The 23,091-nt window shown below is 39.8% G+C and overlaps 2 protein-coding genes across 8 annotated transcripts in view; both read right to left on the reverse strand.

The window, feature by feature from the left end:
* Window positions 1–6,637, reverse strand: part of DNA2 (DNA replication helicase/nuclease 2) — a 57,313-nt gene extending 50,676 nt beyond the window's left edge. For 2 of the 5 annotated variants that reach the window (XM_072823349.1, XM_072823348.1), the window contains exons 1-4: window positions 6,481–6,637; window positions 3,697–3,879; window positions 2,634–2,817; window positions 120–265 (exon numbers count right to left, since the gene is read on the reverse strand). In XM_072823349.1, coding sequence (XP_072679450.1) covers window positions 120–265; window positions 2,634–2,817; window positions 3,697–3,879; window positions 6,481–6,551 — 584 coding nt within the window. In that variant the 5' untranslated portion in view covers window positions 6,552–6,637. Of the gene's footprint in view, window positions 1–119; window positions 266–2,203; window positions 2,330–2,633; window positions 2,818–3,696; window positions 3,880–6,172; window positions 6,314–6,480 lie in introns of those variants that run through there. The other 3 variants (XM_072823350.1, XM_072823351.1, XM_072823352.1) reach the window with 3 other exon arrangements.
* An 11,244-nt stretch (window positions 6,638–17,881) lies between these two features.
* Window positions 17,882–23,091, reverse strand: part of SLC25A16 (solute carrier family 25 member 16) — a 43,678-nt gene continuing 38,468 nt past the window's right edge. For 2 of the 3 annotated variants that reach the window (XM_072823353.1, XM_072823355.1), the window contains 2 exons: window positions 20,632–20,700; window positions 17,882–20,011 (listed from right to left, as the gene is read on the reverse strand). In XM_072823353.1, the coding sequence (XP_072679454.1) occupies window positions 19,855–20,011; window positions 20,632–20,700 (226 nt within the window). In that variant the 3' untranslated portion in view covers window positions 17,882–19,854. Of the gene's footprint in view, window positions 20,040–20,631; window positions 20,701–23,091 lie in introns of all 3 variants that reach the window. The other variant, XM_072823356.1, reaches the window with a different exon arrangement.

Below are 23,091 nucleotides of genomic sequence, written 5' to 3' on the forward strand. Positions count from 1 at the left end.
TCTGCATTCCAGTATTACTCTGATTTATATTTAATAGTCCAAAAACCAATACCTTATAGATTCCAGGAAAGAAGTCCTATAATTAAATAGTACCTCCAGTACATCTTGTAATTACTTACATTTCCTTGAGATGCCGTATTTCTTGAACAGTTTGAAAAGCAAATTCTTGTAGTTTTTCTGGGGCAAAGCTATTACTTATTGCTTTTTGAAATACTTCATGAAGGACCGTACCAATCAGCATTTGGCGTGTGGCTAGATCAGAGCTCTATTCAAAGAAATCACACATTTTATTTCAAACATATTAATAGACATGATCCCATACTTATTACTTATCCTATTAAACCACCACAGGGACGACTGGGTGGCTCAGTGGTTGAATGTCAGTCTTCGGCTCAGGGCATGATCCCAGAGTCCCAGGATGAAGTCCCACACCGGGCTCCCTGCATGAAGCCTGCTTCTCCCTCTGCCTATGTCTCTGCCTCTCTCTCTCTCTGTCTCTCATGAGTAAATAAATAAAATCTTTAATTAATAAATAAATAAACAAACAAAACCACCACAGCTGGCAGCCCGGGTGGCTCAGCGGTTTAGCACTGCCTTCAGCCCAGGGTGTGATCCTGGAGACCCAGTATTGAGTCCCACCTCAGGCTCCCTGCAGGGGAGCCTGCTTCTCCCTCTGTCTGTGTCTCTGCCTCTCTCTCTCAGTGTCTCTCATGAATAAATAAATAAATCAAAAATAAAAATAAAAATAGGGCAGCCCGGGTGGCTCAGTGGTTTAGCGCCTGCCTTTGGCCTAGGGCGTGATCCTGGAGACCCAGGATCCAGTCCCACATCGGGCTCCCTGCATGGAGCCTGCTTCTCCATCTCCCTGTGTGTCTCTGCCTCTCATTAATAAATAGAATCATAAATAAACAAACAAATAAATAAATATAATTGACAACTAAGACTACTGGAAAATGTCTATTTAGGTATTTCTCCTTCCTTTATTTTTTTTGCTCAGCTGTATTTTTGGTTTTCTACATACATTTAAATTATATAATCTTAAAAAATATCCTGAAAGGAAGAAACCGTTTAACAAATGAAACCGAGGTTCATCAACAAATGGCACTGAAACAAAGAGGGTGAGTACAAGGCAGAACTTCTATAGACTAAAAGAAATTTAGTGGACATACCAACCAAACATAATACAAAGACCTTGTCTGGGGGCAGGCACCTGACTGGCTCAGTCAGAGCACACAAATCTTGATCTCAGAGTTGTGGGTTCAAGCCCCACATTGGGGTTAGTGACTAGTTAAAATCTTAAGGGGTCCTTGGGTGGCTCAGTTGGCTAAGCATCTGACTCTTGGTATCTGCTCAGGTCATGATCTCGCGGTCATGGGATCAAGCCCCAAGATGAGCTTAGTGCTCAGTGTGGACTCTCTTCAAATTTTCTCTCCCTCTCCCTCCCATGCTCTCAGATAAATAAAATCTTTAAAAAATAAAATATATAAAATATTTTTAAAAAAAGAAAGATAAAAAGAAAAGACCTTGTTGGATTCTGACTGATTCTAACAAACTAAGTAAAGATTTTTATTTTATTTTATTTATTTTTTTTTCTTAAATTTTTATTTATTTATGATAGTCACAGAGAGAGAGAGAGAGGCAGAGACATAGGCAGAGGGAGAAGCAGGCTCCATGCACCAGGAGCCCGATGTGGGATTCGATCCTGGGTCTCCAGGATCACACCCTGGGCCAAAGGCAGGCACTAAACCGCTGCGCCACCCAGGGATCCCAAGATTTTTATTTTAAAGATTTATTTATTCATGAGAGCCACACAGAAAGATGCAGAGATATAGGCAGAGGGAGAAACTGGCTCCTCGCAGGGAGCCCACTGTGGGATTCGATCCCGGACCCCAGGATCATGCCCTGAGCTGAAGACGGACGTTCAACCGCTGAGCCACCCAAGCGTCCCAAAGATATTTTTGGGGGACTTTATTATTTGAAAGAGAGAGAACATGTGCACACAAGTGAGTGAGAGAGAGCAAGAATAGGGGAGAAGGGCAGAGGGAAAGAGAGAGAAGCAGACTCCCCAGAGTGGAGAGCCCAATACAGGGCTCGATCCCAGGACCCCAGGATCATGACCTGAGCCTAAGGCAGACACTTAATCGACTGAGCCACCCAGGAACCTCTAAAAAGATATTTTCAATAAAAGACATTAAAGGGGCACCTGGTGGCACAGTTGGTTAAGTGTCTGATTGTGGATTTCAGCTCAGATCACTCTCTCTGGCTCATGAGATGGAGCTGTCAGTGGCTATGAGCTGAGCATGGAGCCTGCTTGAGATTTTCTCTCTCTCTAAAAATCACAAAAAAATAAAAATAAAAAAGATATTATAGATAAACTAGGCAGTATATTAATTTAAGGGAATTACTGTTAATTGTATTGTGTATGGTAAAGATATGTTTATACTTTTAAAAGATCCTCAGCTTTCATGTACTTGCAAAATAATGTAATGTTTGGAAACAGTAAAATAGATACACAGCATTTACTTTTTTAAAAAAAAAAAGTGTAAAAGTGCTCTCTAACTCTAAAACCCTGTAGAAATATTAGCTGTTAAAATTATTCACCCTAAAAAAAAAAAAAAAAAAAAATTATTCACCCTAAAAGTTTCACTCAGGACAGCTCTTCTCATACACCTAATACTACTGGCTATGCTTGTGCCAGAAATCAGCATGTCTGGATATAGAATCAAATATCCAAAATCTTCATCTATTATCCAAGTATCAGATAGGCAGTCTCCCTCCAAATGAATGATGTCCCCTGGCTCCACTGGTACAGAGCACCTACAAATAAAGCAAAGTATACATAGTTTAGAATCCTATGTTTAAACATATTAAGGAAGTGTCAAAAAGTAAATGAATATTTTATCAAAGGAATAGTATTTGTAAATTTCTGGGTCTTCAAAAAAATTTAATACCAAGGTGTAGTCTTTTGAATGACTCCTGGTCACTCTACTCCTTTCTACCTTTGAAATACACCTGAGAATACTCAGGGGTTTTCCTTAAATATCAAAAAGGAAAACTGCTTGGTATTAGCATCACCTACTGTAAAAGCTATCAAATCTTTAATAGTGTTAATACATAGCTCCAATTATGGATTAGGTTGTTTCAATAATAATTCTCTCATTGTTAAGACTTATAGCATGTCTACAGCTTCTGTAAGTCTTGAGGCATAATGCCAAACCCAATGTGTTAAGAATAAAATCATATTTATAATTTTTATCTAGACAAAGAGTCTAATAGACAAAATTAGACCTCCACTTTCTCTGCATTTCCCTTTCACCTCTCACATACCATACTTTGCTGAGTAGAGAAATCTAGGATTTAAGAATGTTCTCATGTTGTAATTAATTTTGCTATTAATGAAAACAATTATGAGTTTTAAGCTACAATCTTAAAACAAAATGTATTAGGAAATTTCAGAAGTAGTCATTTAATAAGGCCCTTTGTAGTTAATTTTCAAATGACAATTAAAATCAAGTTTTGGAATAAGGGCCTTGAAATGCTGGGGTAACAAGCACAATTTTTACATGGTATTAGTTCAAGTTCATATCTTCTCCCTTTATTAACAATTAAATTATAGCAACATCCACACAAGTCCATATGAGGAGTTTTAAAATGGTAATCTTAAGCCAGATCAGTGCCCAGTCACACGAAAATTACCAGTCATTCCTAAGGATACACAGTTCTTTATATTCTAGTGACTGGGAAGCAGTGATGATTAGGTGCTTTTCATGCTTTCCTTCTTCATTCTGTACAATACTGACTGCTAATACCAGGTACCGATTATCCACTCCTCGGCTCAGAACTGTTTTAGAAAAGGAAGCTTCCGTCTGCTTCTGAAATCTAAAGCATATACAAACAAAACTACTGTAGCATGAAATAAGAACCCATCCAATTTCCTTTAACAACAAACAAACCTTCTCAATTTTCTAGGTGTGTTTTTTCTAGAAAGCTTATCACAATGACCATCAGCTAAATAGGTAAAAATTAAGAGAGTAAAGGCATAGCAGAATTCCTATGATTAAAAACTTCCCAGAAGAAATGCCATTTAAAACATGTTTATGATATGGATTTTTCCAAATACTGTATAAGTTCTAGTGAGGAGCTCTGTGGGACATCCATGATCATGAGGATTAAGGATAAATTGCAAAACATAAAATAGCAAATTTCTACCACTGGTGCAAACCTCCCCAAAATACATGCAAAAGGAAATGTCTTGGACACTATTTTTTTTAGTAAATGAAAGGGCTATTTGTTAGGGAAAAGCATAGTGTGGGTGGTTTGCTGAAGTCCTACTGTGAACCACAGTATTTTATTAAACTTTAAGCCTACTTAGAAATCATCTACTCCAAACTACTATTTAATGAAGAAAATCCTTTTTTTTTTTTTTTTAAGATTTTATTTATTTATTTATTCATGAGAGACACAGGGAGAGAGGCAGAGACATAGGCAGAGAGAGAAGCAGGCTTCATGCAGGAACTCCAGGATCACACCCTGGGCGGAAGGCAGGTGCTCAACCTCTGAGCCAACCAGGCATCCCAAGAAAACCCTTCTTTAAAATCTCAGTGGGGATCCCTGGGTGGTGCAGCGGTTTGGCGCCTGCCTTTGGCCCAGGGCGCGATCCTGGAGACCCGGGATCGAATCCCACGTCGGGCTCCCGGTGCATGGAGCCTGCTTCTCCCTCTGCCTGTGTCTCTGCCTCTCTCTCTCTCTCTCTCTCTCTCTCTCTCTGTGACTATCATAAATACATTAAAAAAATTTTTGAAAAAAAAATAAAATCTCAGTGAAGGGCAGCCCAGGTGGCTCAGTGGTTGAGTGTCTGCCTCTGGCCCACGGCCTGATCCTGGAGACCCGGAATCGAGTCCCACATGGGGCTCCCTGCGTGGAGCCTGCTTCTCCCTCTGCCTGGGTCTCTGCCCCTCTCTGTCTCTTGTGAATAAATAAATAGATAAAAATCTTTAAAAAATAAAATAAAGTCTCAGTGAAAATCAACTAGCCCCTACCACCTAGAGAAAAGCAAGCTTAATAGCTATCATATTAGCTCATTCCTTCATTGAGTAACTCAGAAATTTCTTACTTATAATGGGCAAGTCAACTTCACAATACTTTTACACATTGATCCTAGCTGCCTGAAAACTATGCAGGATACTTTTTTTTAAAAAAGATTTTATTTGGGGGATCCCTGGGTGGCGCAGCAGTTTGGCGCCTGCCTTTGGCCCAGGGCGCGATCCTGGAGACCCGGGATCGAATCCCACGTCGGGCTCCCGGTGCAGGGAGCCTGCTTCTCCCTCTGCCTGTGTCTCTGCCTCTCTCTCTCTCTCTCTCTGTGACTATCATAAATAAATAAAAATAAAGATTTTATTTATTGGGACGCCTGGGTGACTCAGTGGTTTTAGCACCTGCCTTCCGCCCAGGGCATGATCCTGGAATTCCAGGATCAAGTCCTGCATCAGGCTCCCTGCATGGAGCCTGCTTCTACCTCTGCCTCTCTCTCTCTCTCTCTCTCTCTCTCTGTGTGTCTCTCATGAATAAACAAACTCTTTTTAAAAGAATAAAAAATAAAATAAATTTTAAAAAGAGATTTTATTTATTCATGGGAGACACAGAGAGGCAGAGACATAGGCAAAGAGAGAACCCTCGGGAGCCCAACGCAAGACTTGATTCCAGAACCCTACGATCACGACCTGAGCTGAAGGCAGACTCTCAACCAGAGCCACCCTGGTGCCCCTATGCCCCTAATGGCTCTAGAAAATATTAAGTTTCTCAATACAATAGTCTTTCCAGTTTGACTACAGTCTTTGTCAGTGACTGTACAACAGAGTCTAAAATCATTACCTCTCTACACCCAACCCGAGGCTCTGTTACTTGGGGGGGTCGCCTCATTCACCTACTTCAGGAAGCCTCAGGCCATGAATTCCCCAAGGGCAGCCGGGATGCCTTAAGGATCTTGCAAAAGATAATGCTGATCAAAACTCAAAATGCACAGACCCGTCAACAATAATTAGCATCATTATTATTAATTGAAAATAATTCCACATCGTAATTGTGGGTCACGCTGCCCTGACCATTTAATCCAAGTCGAGAGTAGAGCGTTCTCCTGGGAGAAGTTTCTCCAACTAAACACTGAGAAAAGTACCTAGCAGCGGCAAGCTCCCTTTATGAAGGCATTTAAAGTGCTGGCCCTCCCCGAATTCCGCCAAGTGACACTAAGAGCAAACCATCAACTACTGGGTGAGCAGTCTTCGGGCTCCGGCCCCGAGGGTGGCGGCACAGAGAACTCCAGCTGCGGAAACCCGTCGCGCGCCCAGGGGTCTCCCCCCGGGTCTCCACCCCCACCCCCCACCCCCCGGCCCCGCTCCCGGAGGCGCGGTGCAGCCTCTCCCGCTCCCTCCTTTCAAATCTCCCGCCAGGATCCCAGGATCCTCCCAGGATCCCTCCGCTCACTGCTCCGCCGGCGGCTCAGTCTCTCCCCCGAGACTCTTCTTCAGCAGCCCCAGCTCTTCCAGTAGCGCCATGTCGGGCGCGGAAAATGCAAACCGTGGTCAGGTAAAACCCGGGAAACCAGCGGCTCCAACGAAAAAAAGAAGCGCGCGTCTGTAAGGCGCTGTGCGCATGCGCCCTTCCGCTGTAGTCCCCAGTGACCTGCGCGAAGGGGGCCCCTCCGGGAGGGGTGGGGTTAGCAGCCTTGGCTCCCTTGCCTTAGGGTTAGGAAAGCGGACTCTTCAGAATCTGGCCCAGACTACATGCTCCCGCACTTTCTCTAGACGTGCCAGCTCTTGCTCACACAATCTGAGGACAGAATCAATTGCCCAAACCCAGGCGTCCCTTTGTAGCTTGCAGATTTTTCCATTTTTGGAGAGAGGGAAACAATCTCTCCTCTTTTGTATTTAAGATTTTATTTTATTTTTATTTTTATTTATTTTATTTTATTTTACAGAGAGAGAACATAAGCAGGGGGGAAGGGCAGAGTGAGAGTGAGAGAAGTAGCTAGGAGGCTGAGCAGAGAGCCCCTGGTGAAGCTCCAAAACCAAAAGTCCACACTGGAGGACTGAGTCATCCTGGAGCCCCTCCTCTTTTTTTTTTTTTTTTTTTTTGTTTGTTTTAGTGGAAAAACCCATTGAGAAATAGAAGCTGTCAGGGACTTCCTCATCATGCCACAACTAAATATATAAAAGTACTAATATTTGTACTTGTCTCATAACCTATTTACACTTTTTTCTGCAGTGGCCAAAAGCAGTCCACTGATCAATGAATGAGCAATCCTACTTGTACTTATTCTCAAGGGCATTGCCTCTTCAGCTGTTTGGACATTCTCTTGTACAGTCAATGTGGCCCTCACTATTGGGTTGCTCCCAGGCTTGTAATATGGCCCAGTATCTCTCACCTTTTTTTTTCTTTTTAAAATGTATTTATTCATGAAAGAGAGAGAGGCAGAGACATAGGCATAGGGAGAAGCAGGGTCCCTGCAGGGAGCCCCACGCAGAACTCAATCCCAGAACCTCAGGATCAGGCCCTGAGCGGCAGCTGCTCAACCACAGAGCCACCCAGGCATCCCTATCTCCCACCTTCAAAAGATGTTACCTTGCAGATGCCTGGATGGCTCAGAGGGTTAAGGGGTTAAGCGTCTACCTTTGCTCAGGTCATGATCCCAGAGTCCTGGGATAGAGCCCCACCTGGGACTCTTGGCTCAGTAGGAAATCCGCTTCTCCCTCTTCCTCTGTGATCTCTCTCTCCCTCTTCTCTCTCTCAAATAAATAGATAAAATCTTTTTAAAAAAAAATAAGGGACACCTGGGTGAATCAGCCATTGAGCGTCTGCCTTTGGCTCAGGCATGGTCTTGGGGTCCTGTGTTGGGTTCCTAGCAGGAAGCCTGCTTCTCCCTCTGCCTATGTCTCTGCCTCTCTCTGTGTCTCTCATGAATAAATAAATAAAATCTTTAAATAAATTAAAAAAAAAAAAAAAGATGGGACGCCTGGGTGGCTCAGTAGTTGAGCACCTGCCTTGCGCTGGGGGCGTGATCCCAGAGTTTCATGGTCGAGTCCTACCTGGGGCTCCCCGCAGGGAGCCTGCTTCTCCCTCTGCCTGTGTCTCTGCCTTCTCTCTGTCTCTCATGAATAAATAAATAAAATCTTAAAAAAAAAATCACATGCTGCTTGGACTGAGCCAGACAGGTGCCCCATCATCCAATTTTAAAATAATCTTTATTAAAAGCTTTGTTTGGGGGGAATCTCTGGGTGGCTCAGTGGTTTAGTGCCTGCCTTTGGCCCAGGGTGTGATCCTGGAGTCCTGGGATCGAGTCCCACATCAGGCTTCCTGCATGGAGCCTGCTTCTTCCTCTGCCTGTGTCTCTGCCTCTCTCTCCTCTGTGTCTTTCATGAATAAATAAAATCTTAAAAAAATAAAAAATAAAGCTTTGTTTGGGGTGTCTGGGTGGCTCATTCGGTTAACTGTCTGCCTTCAGCTCAGGTCATGATCCCAGGGTCCTGGGCTGGGATGGAATCCCACATAAGGATCCCTGCTCAGCAGGGTGTCTGCTCCTCCCTCTCTCTCTACCCCTCCCTCTGCTTGTTCTCTCTCTCAAATAAAGAAAATTTTTTTTTTTTTTTAAGTAGTCTTTTGGGGCATGTGGGTGGCTCAGTCGGTTGAATAATCAGCTCTTGATTTGGGGTTAGATCATAATCTCAGGGTCCTGGGATCCAACCTAGGTCAGTCTCCACACTCAGTGGGGAGTCTGCTTCTCTCCCTCTGCCCTCCCTCCTCCAGCTCAGGTGTAGGTGCTCACACTCTCTCTCTAAAATAAATAAATCTAAATAAATAAATAAATAAATAAATAAATAAATAAATAAATAAATAAATAAAATCTTTGGAATGCCTGGGTGGCTCAGTGCTTGCGCTCCTGCCTTCCACCCGGGGCGTGATCCTGGAGTCCTGAGATTGAGTCCCACATCAGGCTCCCTGCGTGAAGCCAGCTTTTCCATCTGCCTGTGTCTCTGCCTCTCTCTCTCTCTCTCTCTCTCTGTGTCTCTCATGGATAAATAAATAAAAAATCTTTAAAAAAATAAATCTTTAAAAAAACAACAAGACTTTTAAAAAGTTGTGTTTTACATTCATGTTGATTCAATCAAAATTATGAGAAATCTCTTGGGGAAGAAAACGGAAAAGACTTGCCTCTGATAGGGATAGTCTACCTGTGACACTGCACTCAGTTGGTTTTCCTCCAACCTCACAGGCCCTCCTCAGTCTCCTTTACTGTCTCTTCATTTTCTGCCCAATCTCTAAATGTTGAAAGTCCTCAGAGGTCAGTTCCAGAAAAATTTCTCCATCTACCAACTCCCTAAGTTATTTCATCTCTTCTCATGGTTTGAGATACTATCTCTCTCTTGCCAATTCTCAAATTCATGTATATAGGCAAGGCTTTTCCTCTGAATTCAAAAATCCAACTACATACTTAATATCTACACTTAGAAATATTTGGGGCGAGGGGAGTCTTTCATTATAACATGGCCAAAATGGAATTTTAAATTTTATCCACAGACCTGCTATTCTTCTCAGCACTATTCACCGAGAAGATAAGGCCAGAAACCCAGAAGTTATCCTGATTCCTTTCTATTATTACTCACATCCAATCCATAGGCAGACCTATAGATTCAGCCTTTAAAGTTATCTTAAATCTCTTCATGGGGCACTGGAGTAACTTAGGCAGTTAAGCATCTGCCTTCTACTTGGGTCATGATCCCAGGGTCCTAGGATCAAGCCCCATATTGGGCTCTCTGCTTAGCGGGGAGCCTGCATCTCCCTATCCCTCTGCCTGCCACTCCCCCTGCTTGTGCTCTATGTCAAAAAAATAAATAAAATTTTTTTAAAAGTAAGCATGAAGAGATCTTCATGCTTTTCCATTTCCACAGTCACTATCTAATCATCATCTCTAACATAAAAAGCCACAGCACACTCTTAAATGCGCTTTCACTTTTGTCTCCCTGCAATTCAGTCCCTTTCCCCAATATTTTATCATGAAAACTCTCAAATGTACAGAATTATATAAGTATAAAATGAGGGGCACCTGGGTGGCATAATGGTTGAGTGCCTGTTTTCTGCTCAGGTAGTGATCCTAGAGTCCTGGAATCGAGTCCCACATCAGGCTTCCTGCAGGAAGACTGCTTCTCCCTCTGCCTATGTCTCTGCTTCTCTCTGTCTCTCATGAATAAATAAATAAAATATTTTTTTAAAAAGAAAGTATAAAATGAACTCCCATATAGCTATTACCTAGATTTTATAATTAACATTTTGCTATCTTTGATTTATCACATGTGTATCTATCCATACCTCTATATATCCATGAATTCAAGGTGTTTTTTTAAAATGTGTTAAATAGGGATCCCTGGGTGACGCAGCGGTTTGGTGCCTGCCTTTGGCCCAGGGCGTGATCCTGGAGACCCAGGATCGAATCCCACATCGGGCTCCCGGTGCATGGAGCCTGCTTCTCCCTCTGCCTATGTCTCTGCCTCTCTCTCTTTCTCTCTCTGTGACTATCATAAATAAATAAAAATTAAAAATAAAATAAAATGTGTTAAATAAATAATAAATAAATAAAATAAAATGTGTTAACAAATAGCAGGCATCAGCTCATTTCATTCCTAAACACTTTAGCATGAATATCATTATATCATTAGCTAAAGTTCAACATTTCTTTACGGTACTTTTAAAATTTAATGTAAATTTTACGTGTAAAAAAATTTTTTTTTAAGATTTTCTTTATTCATGAGAGACACACAGAGAAAGGCAGAGACATAGGCAGAAAGAGAAGCAGGTTCTCTGTGAGAAGCCTGATGCTGAACTCGATCCCAGGACCCCTGGATCACAACCTGAGCCAAAGGCAGATGCTCAACCACTAGCCACCCAGGTGCCCCTAAAATTTTTAAATTTACATTTAAAAATACACAGCTCTTATGTGTACCATTTATTAAATTTTGACAAACATGTTTATTTATTTATTAAGATTTTATTTATTTATGCATGAGAGACATAGATAGAGAGAGGCAGAGACACAGGCAGAGGGAGAAGCAGGCTCCATGCAGGGAGCCCATCGTGGGACTAGATCCTGGGTCTCCAGGGTCAGGCCCTGGGCCGAAGGCGGCGCCAAACCGCTGAGCCACCCAGGCTGCCCAGACAAACCCCTACTAAGATAAAGAGTGTGTTGTCATCACCCCAGAAAAATTCTCTCATGCCCTAATAGAGAAGCAATAACTAGTCTGTTTTTTTACCTTTGTTTTTCACCAGAGATTAGATTTGTCTATTCTAGAACTCCATATAAATGGAATCATATAGTACACACTATTTTGTATCTGACATGCTTGATCATTTCTACACCTTTCAATGCAGTATGTCTGTTCAAATCCTTTGCCTATTTTTTTAAATTGCATTGTTCTTGGGGTGCCTGCCTGGCTCACTCAGTAGGGCACGGGATTCTTGATCTCAGGTTTTAAGTTCAGGTGCTATGTTGGGTGTAGAAATTACTTAAAATCTTCTAAAAAAATAAAATAAAATAAAATTGCATTGTTCTTTTATTATTGAGTTACAGAGATTCTTTGTATAATTCTGGATACAAGACTTTTGTCAGATAAGTTTGCAAGTATTTTCTCCCTTCTGTGGTTTGCTTGTCATCTTTTTTTTTTCTTAAGATTTTATTTTTAAGTACTCTCTACACCCAACATGGAGCTTGAGCTTACAATACCGAGATCAAGAGTTGCATGCTCTTCTGACTCAGCCAGCCAGGCACCCCATTTACTCATCTTCTTAGTAAGAAGATCTTTAGATATACAGAGGCTCAAGTCTTTTTGAAGTCTAATTTATCCATGTTTCTTCCATGCTTTTTGCTTCTTGTGACCTAAGAGTCTTTTCCAACCCATGTTATGAAGATATTCTGTTTTCTTCTTGAAGCTTGATTGTTCTTTTCTTTTCTTTTCTTTTTCTTTTTTTTTTTTTTTTTAAGATTTTATTCATTTTTGAGAGAGAGAGCAGGAGCAGAGGGGAGCAGCAGAGGGAGAAAGAGAAGCAGACTCCCCACTGAGCAGGGAGCCAGACAGGGAGTTCTATCCTAGGACGCCGGGATCATGACCTGAACTGAAGGCAGATGCTTACCCAACTGAGCCACCCAGGCGCCTTTCATTGTTCTGTTTTTCATTTAGGTCCACAATCCATCTCAAATGAATTTGTCTGTGTGGTATGAGGTAGAGATTGAATCTTCCCCACCCACTATGTGCATATCCAGTTTTTCCAACAGCACTAGTTAAAAAGACTTTTCTTCCCCATAGGATTGCTTTGGCACCCTTAAATCCAATGACTATATAAGTATAGGTCTGATTCTCGGCTCTCTGTTCTTTTGATGTTTGTTGATCTTTATGCCAGATCCTCAATGTCATAATCACTACAGCTTTATAGTAAGTCATATGGTCAGGTAGTGATGTCTCTGTTCTTTTTTAAGATTGCTTTGGGTATTCTAGGTGTTTGAATTTCTGTATAAATTTTAGAATCAGATTGTAGTTTCTACAAAAGAGCCTAAGGGAATTATGGTTGAGATTGCATTTGATCTATAAATCAACTTGGAAAAATTTCTTTACACTCTAGAGTCTTCTAATTCATAAACATGTGTTATCTTTCCATTTATACAGATCTTTAATGTCTCTCAGCAATATTTTGTAATTGTCAGTGTAGAGCTCTTGCACACCTTTGACTAAGTTGAAATATTTTACATTTTTGATGCTATTATAGATTTTTTGTGTTTTTTCTCAAAGGTTTTATTCTATTATTTTTAAGATTTTATGTTTTGTGTAATCTCTACACCCAAAATGGGGCTTCAATTTACAACCCCAAGACCAAGAGTCACATGCTCTACTTATTGAGCCAGGCAGGCACCCCCAAAGATTTTTTTAAAAGATTTATTTTATTTTTTAAACATTTATTTATTTTTTTAAGATTTATTCATGATAGACACAGAGAGAGAGAGAGAGGCAGAGACACAGGAGGAAAGAGAAGCAGGTTCTATGCTGGGAGCCCGATGCGGAACTCGATCCTGAGACTCCAGGATCGCACCCTGGGCCAAAGGCAGGCGCCAAACTGCTGAGCCATCCAGGGATCCCCTTTATTTATTTTAGAGAGAAAGAGAGCACGAGTGAGAGGGGCAGGGAGAAAGACAGAGAATCTTCAAGGAGACTCTGAGCTGAGTGTGGAACCCAATGCAGACTTGATCTCACAATCCTGAGATCACAACCTGAGACAAAACCAAGAGTCATACGTTTCATTGACTGTGCCACCCAGGCACCCCTAAAGATTTTATTTTTTTAAGTAATTTCTAGACCCAGTGCACCAGGTGACCCAGTCACTTAAGTGTCTGCCTTCCACTCAGGTCATGACCCCAGGGTCCTGAGATCAAGCCCCACATCAAGCTCCCTGCTCAGTAGAGAGTCTGCTTCTCCTTCTCCATTCTCCTTCTGGTCCTCATGTTTATGCTCTCTCTGTCAAATAAATAAATAAATAAAGTCTTTAAAAAAGTAATCTCTATACCCAATGTGAGGCTCAAACTCACAACCCAGAGATCAAGACTTTCATGGTACACTAACTGAGCCACCCAGGCACTCCTGAATTTTTTTTTTTTTTTTTGTAAATCCTATTCCCAACACAGGACTTGAACTCACCACCCTGAGATCAAGAGTTGCATGCTTGGGATCCCTGGGTGGCTCAGTGGTTTAGAGCCTGCCTTTGGCCCAGGGCGTGATCCTGGAGGCCCAGGATCAAGTCCCACGTCCGGCTCCCAGCATGGAGCCTGTTTCTCTCTCTGTGTCTCTTGTGAATAAATAAATAAAATCTTTAAAAAAAATTAGTATCCTACCACTTAAAAAAAAAAAAAAAAAAAGAGTTGCATGCTTTACAAAATGAGCCAGCCAAGTACCTATAAATGAAATTGCTCTTAAATTGTTTTCCAGAGTTGCTTGGTTGGCTCAATTAGTAGACCATGCAACTCGATCTCAGGATGGTGAGTTCAAGTCCCATCCTGGGTGTAGAGATTACTTAAAAGTAAAATCTCATAAAAGTGCATTAAAGTGGGACCCCTGGGTGGCGCAGCAGTTTAGCGCCTGCCTTTGGCCCAGGGCGCGATCCTGGAGACCCGGGATCGAGTCCCACGTCAGGCTCCCGGTGCATGGAGCCTGCTTCTCCCTCTGCCTGTGTCTCTGCCTCTCTCTCTCTCTCTGTGACTATCATAAATAAATAAAAAAATAAATAAAAATTAAAAAAAATTTTAAAAAAAAGTGCATTAAAGTATTTAGGGGCACCTGAGTAGCTTAGTTGGTGGAGTATGTGACTCTTGATCTTGTGGTTGTGAGTTCAAGCCCTACATTGGGTGTAGAGATTACTTAAAAATAAATCTTTTAGGGGGGACTGGGTGGCTACGTTAAGCATCTGCCTTCAGTTCAGGTCATGATCCCAGAGTCTAGGATGGAGCCCTGAGTCAGGATTCCTGCTTGGTGGGGAGTCTGCTTCTCTCTCTCTTTCCCTCTGCCTCTCTCCACCACTTGTTCTCTCACTTTCTCAAATAAATAAATAAAATCTGAAAAAAGTGAAATATTTTGTGGGGGGGGGGGCAAATAAAAGTTTTTAAAAAATTTAAATTATATATTTGAACAGCCCGGGTGGCTCAGCGGTTTAGCGCCTGCCTTCGACCCAGGGCGTGATCCTGGAGACCCTAGATCGAGTCCCACGTGGGGCTCCCTGCATGGAGCCTGCTTCTCCCTCTGCCTGTGTCTCTCATGAGTAAATAAATAAAATCTTAAAAAAAAAAAACTCTCTATATATGTAAACATGTAATCTGCAAATAGAGGGAATTTTGCTTCTTCCTTTCTGATCTTTATGCTTTTTATTTATTTTTCTTACCTATGTTCACTGGTTAAGTAGAAGTCGTGACACTGGACATCCTTATTACCTTCTACCTGGTATTAGGGGGAAAGCATTCAGTATTTCACCAGCTAGTACGGGGCTAGTTGTTGGTTTTTCATGGCTAACTGTTATGGCTATCTAAGACTATATAAAAGCAGAAACAAATCTCCCAAACTTTTTTTTTTAAAGATCTTATCTATTATTCATGAGACACACAGAGAGGCAGAGACATAGGCAGGGGGAGAAGCAGGCTCCCTGTGGGGAGCCGGACAAGGGACTCGATCCCAGGACCCAGGATCACGACCCGAAGCAAAGGCAGATGCTCAACCACTGAGCCACCCAGGCGTCCCAATTATTTTTTTTCTTAGATGTGCATTAGAATTCACATCTGAGCCTGGAGGTTTTTTTGTTTTTTTTTTTTAAGATTTTATTTGTTAACATAATCTCTACACTCAATGTGGGGCTTGAACCCACAACCACAAGATGAAGTGTCTCATTCATTCCACCAACTTGAGCCAGTCAGATGCCCTGAGACTGGAGTTTATTTGTGGAAGAATTTTTGATAAATTCAATTTCCTTAATTGGCTATGCAGATTTTATTTATGGTAGTTTTGGTTGTAATTTTCAAGACATCTGTCCATTTCACTTAAGTTGTTAAATTCTTTAGCAAAGAGTTATTTAGAAATCCTTATTATCTTTTAAATATTTGTAGGATCCATAGTGATGTCCTCTCTTTAGTTGATATTAGCAATTTATGTTCTTTTTTAGTTATCAGTCTAGCTAGGAGCTTATCAATTAGTTGATCTTTTTCAAAGAACCAATTTTGGCGTTTGTTATTTTCTCTATTGTCTTAAATTTTGTTGATTTCTGTTTTAACTGCAAACTTTGTTGACAAAGCAATCTTTTGTAAAAAAAATTTTTAACGAGTTTTATTTATTTATTCATGACACAGAATGAGAGAGAGAGAGAGAGGGAGAGAGGCAGAAACACAGGCAGTGAGAGAAGCAGGCTTCCTGTGGGGAGCCTAAAGCAGAACTCAATCCCAGGACCTTAGGATCACGACCTGAGCCAAAGGCAGATGCTCAATCACTGAACCACCCAGGTGCCCCAGTAGAGCAATCTCTGTAAAAACATTATCAGACAATTTTATTTCCCTGCTGAAAACCTTGAAGCATTTCCCATGGCATTTAGGATAAAAGACAAAATGATTACCGTATCATGTAGAGCCCTCTGTGACTTGGCCTTTGTCTACTTCTCCAATACTGCTTGTGGCTACTCCTTCACTCACAGTGTTTCATTCACAGTAGACTTTTGACAATTCCCATGTCAAGCCAAGCTTTTTCTTGTCTGAAGCTCTTCTCTTCACCTGGGCCATTCTTCCCCCACAACCCTGCATGGCTATTTCCTTTTTATCCTTCATGTGTCAGTTTAAAGTATAGCATATCAAACTTTACCCTGACCATTCTAAAGTAGCTTTCTGGTCTTTACACCTGACAATTATTCTTTATCATGTAATCTACTTATTTAATAAGCGCTTTCCATAAATTATAATTTTTTATTAGTTTATGTTTGTAGACATGTTCAAATTTGACATTAGAATTCCATCTGGATAGGATACTACTGCATTGAAGTACAATGCATTACTAGCATTATGACTAGTAGAGTAGGCTGTAGATTTAGACTGTCTGAATTTGAATCCTAGATCCACCACTTACTGTATGAATTTGAGCAAGTTTTTTGATCTCGTTGGACTTCCATTATTCCATCCGTAAAAAAAGGAATATTAAATAGTACCTATCCTATAGCTGTTGTAGAGCTAAAGCATCAAAAGTGCATAAAACAAACCATGAAACATAGTAAGTCCTCAGGAAATACACATGACAAATATATGTTGTCATTGATGTCTAGGGCCTCAGTGTCTTATTCAAAGAACAGCTGTGAGCAATTGTGTAAAGTGTTCAGTTCATTTCTATAAAACCAAATGAATGAATTTTTCAAATTGCTCTTCCCAGGGAATGTTTGTGCCTTATTTCTCTCTACTGAACATAATGTCTCCAAAAACAGAGACCACGCCATCTTTCTTTAGCAAACATCACTGAGTCCCTATTATGGTGCCAAACCCTGTGCTCCTGATAGGGAATATGAAGGCAGAGCTCTGCCCCTGTGAGAAACAATTGGGGCAACATAGGTAAACAGTTACCATAAAGTGTAGTACATACTCTATTAGAGAAATACCTGCTGTTAGATACTATTGGACATACAAATCAGACTTTAAGTACACAGCTAATAGCCCTCCCAAGGTAAGTTCTCCATAATGCTGACATAATGCCTGACACACAATGGGTGCTGAATAAATGGATGTTGAATATCCAGAGAGGTATTAGGGTAAGATACTATCATATATACCTTTCTAACTCCATACCCTTGAGAGCTCGGAGTGGTACTTCACTTACCAATCCCTAAGACCAGACCACTGTCCCATTTTAGAGATCAAAGGACTATTCCCACAAAGGGCAGGAACAGTAACAATGGAAATCAAAACAGAAAAAGTCAATCTTTGAGACGCCTGGGTGGCTCAGCGGTTTAGCGCCTGCCTTTGGCCCAAGGCGTGATCCTGGAGTCCCTGGATCAAGTCCCACATCAGGCTCCCTGTCTGGCGCCTGCTTCTCCCTCTGCCTATGTCTCTGTCTCTCTCTCTGTGTCTCTCATGAAAAAATAAAATACTAAAAAAATAGTTGATCTTCATTGGAAGATAGCCTAGCAAGATACACTTTGGGTTATGAATCTGAAATAAATCAGATATAAATATAGTCATTATTTTAAATATTCTTCTGTTGTGACTACTTATGTTTAGCATTTGTACTTCAATAATGTGAAGTTTTTAAAAATAATGTGAATAGTTAAAAAAAAGAGAATGTCAAAATATAAATAAAATTTATTTATTTATTAAAGATTTTACTTATTTATTCATGAGATACACAGAAAGAGAGGCGAAGACACAGGCAGAAGGAGGAGAAGCAGGCTCCACACAGGAGCCCGATGTGGGACTTGATCCTGGGAATCCAGGATCATGCCCTGAGCCAAAGGCAGATGCCCAACCACTGAGCCACCCAGGCGTCCCTAAAATTTATTTTTAATATCCTATGTATTCTATAACAGACATAGAATGTAAATTTTTATTTAAAAAAATATTTGCAGTTCTCTTTTATTGATAACATAACTGAGATACTTATTTTATACATTTAAATTATCTTGAGATTTGATAACAATATTTAGCTACAATGTAGCCCAGGAATGAAAATATACAAAATAGTTTTAAGAACACATATATTTCTACCTGTGGGTACACTTACAAATCATACAAAGATACATATTTATTTTAAAATAAAGACTTTGAAAATGAAACCAGTTCATCTAATTTTTACCAATGCATGACAAAAAATCTTTTATGCAGACAAAATCTGAAGCAGAAATAACACTTTCAACTTAGTTTTCTAATACATCAATTAGATGGTAACTAGACTTATTGTGGTGATTATATTGCAGTAAATACAAATATTGAATCATTACATTGTGCACCTGAAACTAATATATTGTTATATGTCAATTTTACCTCAATACAAAAATTATAAAGTTAGAGCAATTAAAATAGTTTGCATTGATCAAAAAAAAATCACATCAATTCTACAAATCACTACTTCTGGACAGAATTATAATTGTTCCCTTCCCATTTCTGTCATGCTTACAATAAAAGATAAAAAGTGTTCTAAACACAATAAATGGAATTCTTATATTTTAAACTATTTTAATATGAAGAATAACAATTAAATCATGTTTTACGTTTCTACTTAAGTTTATATTGCACTAAAATTATTTTACATGGAAGAACTAGTCAATGTATCATGATAAAATACCTTAGAAACATTCTTTGACATTCACATCTATATTAATGGATATTTCACAGTCCATTTAAATTTCCTAGTGTATACCAAATGACCTAACAAAAACAAATCTATAATGCTAATCTGTTTTGAAAGCAAAGATATTCAGTATTTATTATTACTGCTTTTGAAGAATACATTGACTTTTAAAAACAAATTTAAGTCAGTCATAGTCCCTAGAAATAACAGTTGAGCAATACCTGAAAATTCTTCATTTATTGTTGAGTTTCTACAAGACTAATTTTTAAATACAACATTTATTTTATTTAAAAACAGAGAAAAACTGTCAGTCCTTCTATGCAGTGGAGCAGAGTTAAGAGAAGAGAGATAAGAATAATCTTCAATGCTGGCTTCTAAGCTACAGGTTTTTAAATTTATTTTTTTTTATTTTAGTAATCTCTACACCCAAAGTGGGCTCAAAATTATGACCCCAAGATTAAGAGTTGCATGCTCCTCTGGGTGGGCCAGCCCGGTGGCCCCCTAAGCTATGTTTTATATGACTTAAAAATTCAGTTTTCATTATTCTACTGCAATATAACCAAGCCTATTTATTATAATAATAATAATAACCAATGTTAGAGTCTTTGAAATCATGATCATAAATAAAGCTTGGAATTAAAGCATGATAAAGCTAATAGCAAGCTCTTGAATCCCATTTTAAGTTTGTTCTACTTGCAAATAACACTTTAAAACAGTTTCAAATAACGTCACTGATTAGCCAGCATCAGCTTAGGAATTTTTTCAACGTTCTAAGGTATAACTTTTGGCATCAAAAAGCACAGTAAGCACTTTTGATTTGTGATGAATAAAAAAATCAAGTATTAAAATAGCAGTGGTTCCTGTGACAAGGCAAATATCCCCCTTCAAGTAATATTCTCCCTAAAATTAAAGTAACATTTTATTTCTCCCTCGGAGATTTTACTAAGGAAAAAAAAAATCATGATTTTCTTTAGTTGAGGTGAAAAAACTGCTTCATAAGTTCATATGTTGTAAAAGCTACTGCTTGAGAGGGAACACAGCGAATGTAATTAAGAGATAAACCACGATATAATCCTCTTCGAATTCCATGGTGTCCATAGACGTACTTCATAGTCTCCCACATGGTACTGAAAGACAATGGTTATATGATGACACCTTTATACCCACTCATGAAGAGACAATTTCAAAATCCGTAATAGCATTTTAAATTTTTTATAAAGGAGTTTTTTCTTTTAAAAGATTTTGAGACAGAGAGAGCACACATGCAGAAGCACATGAGCAAGGGGAGGAGCATAATGAGAAGCAGGCTCCCTCCTGAGCAAGGAGCCCTATGTAATCCTGGGACTCTGGAATCATGATCCAAAGGCAGATGCTTGACCAACTGAGCCACGAGGTGCCCCCATAATAGCATTTCTAAAAGAAGCCAAAATGCCATCTTGACTAGTTTTTGGAAGCAAAGTGTAAAAAAATAAGCTGAAAATTCACAATAAAGCAACACTTCATTCCAAGTACAAGCACTATGTACAGAATTGCCGGGCTTATTAATACATCTATTCTGTTTGGACTATGTCTGTAACATTCACTGACAACACTATTTCATAATAATATCTAGACTACTGGTAAGACCACAGTCCTATCTCCCTACTTACTTTATTTTATTTTATTATTTTTTTTTTGGTACCAGGAGTGGGGTTACTTTAAACATTACATTTCCTAAAGAAAATGATCAATGACATAGAGAACTTACAGGCACTTTTCAAATTCTGGAAGAGCAGTTCCTAACTGCATTCGCCGACGAGTTACATCAAATGGGTAGCTAAAAGAAGAAAAAGGCAAAAGGACTTAAAAATGACTTTTAGTGTTCTATTCAACAATTATTGATTACAAAGTCCTATATATTATTTCCTTAGGAAAGAATGCATTCTTATGCCTTTATTGTCTAATCTAGGAGTATATAAGCACATGAATAAATCAACTAGCAATACAGAGATCTTGCTTTTGCTTATGTGAGTCCATTGGTTAGATGATTCTTCTCTCTCATCACTTCAATATAGAGTTCTATTCATTCCTCGGGGCCAAATTAAATGCCACTTTCTGAAGATTTAAACTGGATATTTTTCATTGTTGGAACCCTAAGACAGGGTTTCTCAACTTTGTCATTGACATTTTAGGTTAGGTAATACTTAGCTATGGGGGTCTATCCTGTGCACTGTGGGATGTTTAAGTGCATCCCTGGCCTCTACCTACTACATGCCAGTAGCATACCCTCAGCTTGACAGCCAATATTGTCTCCAGACATTAATAAATGTCCACTGGAAGCAAAATCACCCCTAGTTGAGAACTACTACTCTAAGAGTTATTCAGCAAGTCCCCCTGTATACAGTAGACCAACAAAAATGTTTCCTTATGGGCAAAAATAAACAATTACAGATACGGAATTTAGAAGATAGAAAATTCTATGTAAAAAAATTACCTGAAATGAAATACATAAAAGTAGCCTCTTTTTAGGAGTGTGACCCCAGGTGATTTTTTAAAATTCCTTTAATTTTGCTAATATTAACTACCTGTGTTAGGTTCTGTGCTAAACAATTTATGTAAATTATCTCATTCCATCTTCAAAACTGCATGAACTAGGTACTATTATCCCAACATTAAGAAAACTGAATCTTGGGATCCCTGGGTGGCGCAGCGGTTTGGCGCCTGCCTTTGGCCCAGGGCGCGATCCTGGAGACCCGGGATCGAATCCCACGTGGGGCTCCCGGTGCATGGAGCCTGCTTCTCCCTCTGCCTGTGTCTCTGCCTCTCTCTCTCTCTCTGTGTGTGACTATCATAAATAAATAAAAATTTATTAAAAAAAAAAAAACTGAATCTTGGGCAGCCCCGGTGGCGCAGCGGTTTGGTGCCGCCTGCAGCCTGGGGTGTGATCCTGGAGACCCGGGATCGAGTCCCACATCGGGCTCCCTGCGTGGAGCCTGCTTCTCCCTCTGTCTCTGCCCCTCTCTCTGTCTATGAATAAAAAAATAAAATCTTTAAAAAAAAAAAAAAGAAAGAAAGAAAACTGAATCTTGGGCAGCCCTGGTTTAGCGCCACCTTTGGCCGGGGGTGTGATCCTGGAGACCTGGGATCGAGTCCCATACCAGGCTTCCTGCATGGAGGCTGCTTCTCCCTCTGCCTGTGTCTCTGCCTCTCTCTCTCTCTCTCTCTCTGAGTCTGTCATGAATAAATAAGTAAAATCTTAAAAAAAAAAAAAAAACCTTAAAAAAAAGAAAAAGAAAATTGAATCTTAGAGACATTCTCCAGTATCACAGAGCTACTTTCTACTTTCCTATTCAAAGATCTCCGTGGTAACTTAATATATACCTAAGTGATACACAACAAAAACAGTAAATACTTTTATATACATTTATATTTACAATGAAATGTTGTAATTAAAAAGAAACTACATTTTTTAACCAAACAGCTTAAGAAATAACATTACCAATCACTGAAGTGCCATATACATTTTAAAAGCATCTCCAGGAATTATTTTTTAATGAAGGTTGTAAGAGGAAGAAACTTTATGGGAATTAAGGGACAAAAACCTCAACCCGAAAGATTCAGTTTCAGAGAAAAGATATATGTGAGTACAAGGAATTGGATAGTAGAAAGGAGAGAATGTAAGAAGACCAGGTACAAGGAGTAGAACAAGGGAAATAACAATGGGAAAGAAAGAAAAAAGGCACTCTAGGCAGTATTCTACAGTAAAAAACAAGACAGAATGATAATTGAAAACGTACAATATGAAAATTGATTTCAAGGTATTTCCAGGGCTAGAAGGTTCATGGTTATAGTAACAAACAGTAAAGCTAGGAGCTGAGGATTGTCACCAGGAGAAAGACAAGTAATGTCTGAACTATGAAGTTGCACTGATGGCAGAAGTCCAAGTAGAAACATCCAAGAGCCTGCTACAGAAGTAATGGAGAGACAGTAATGGGAGACTTAAATAGAATTTGTTATCTGTGCAGAAGTGACCACTGAAACCGTAAAGATAGATGAACTATTCTAGATATTTATAGGAAGAGAAGAGGATTAAACACAGGCAAGGGCCTTAAAAAAAATCAGCATGGATAGGTAGGAAGAGGAGGACATGAATCAGCAGGACACCTGAAAACTGAAAAGCGAAGGCTGGGAAAGTTGATCGCCAAGAGAGGGTACTGTGACAAAAAAC

This window comes from Canis lupus, chromosome 4 (genome assembly GCF_048164855.1).
Source record: "Canis lupus baileyi chromosome 4, mCanLup2.hap1, whole genome shotgun sequence".
Taxonomy (NCBI): Eukaryota; Metazoa; Chordata; class Mammalia; order Carnivora; family Canidae; genus Canis; species Canis lupus.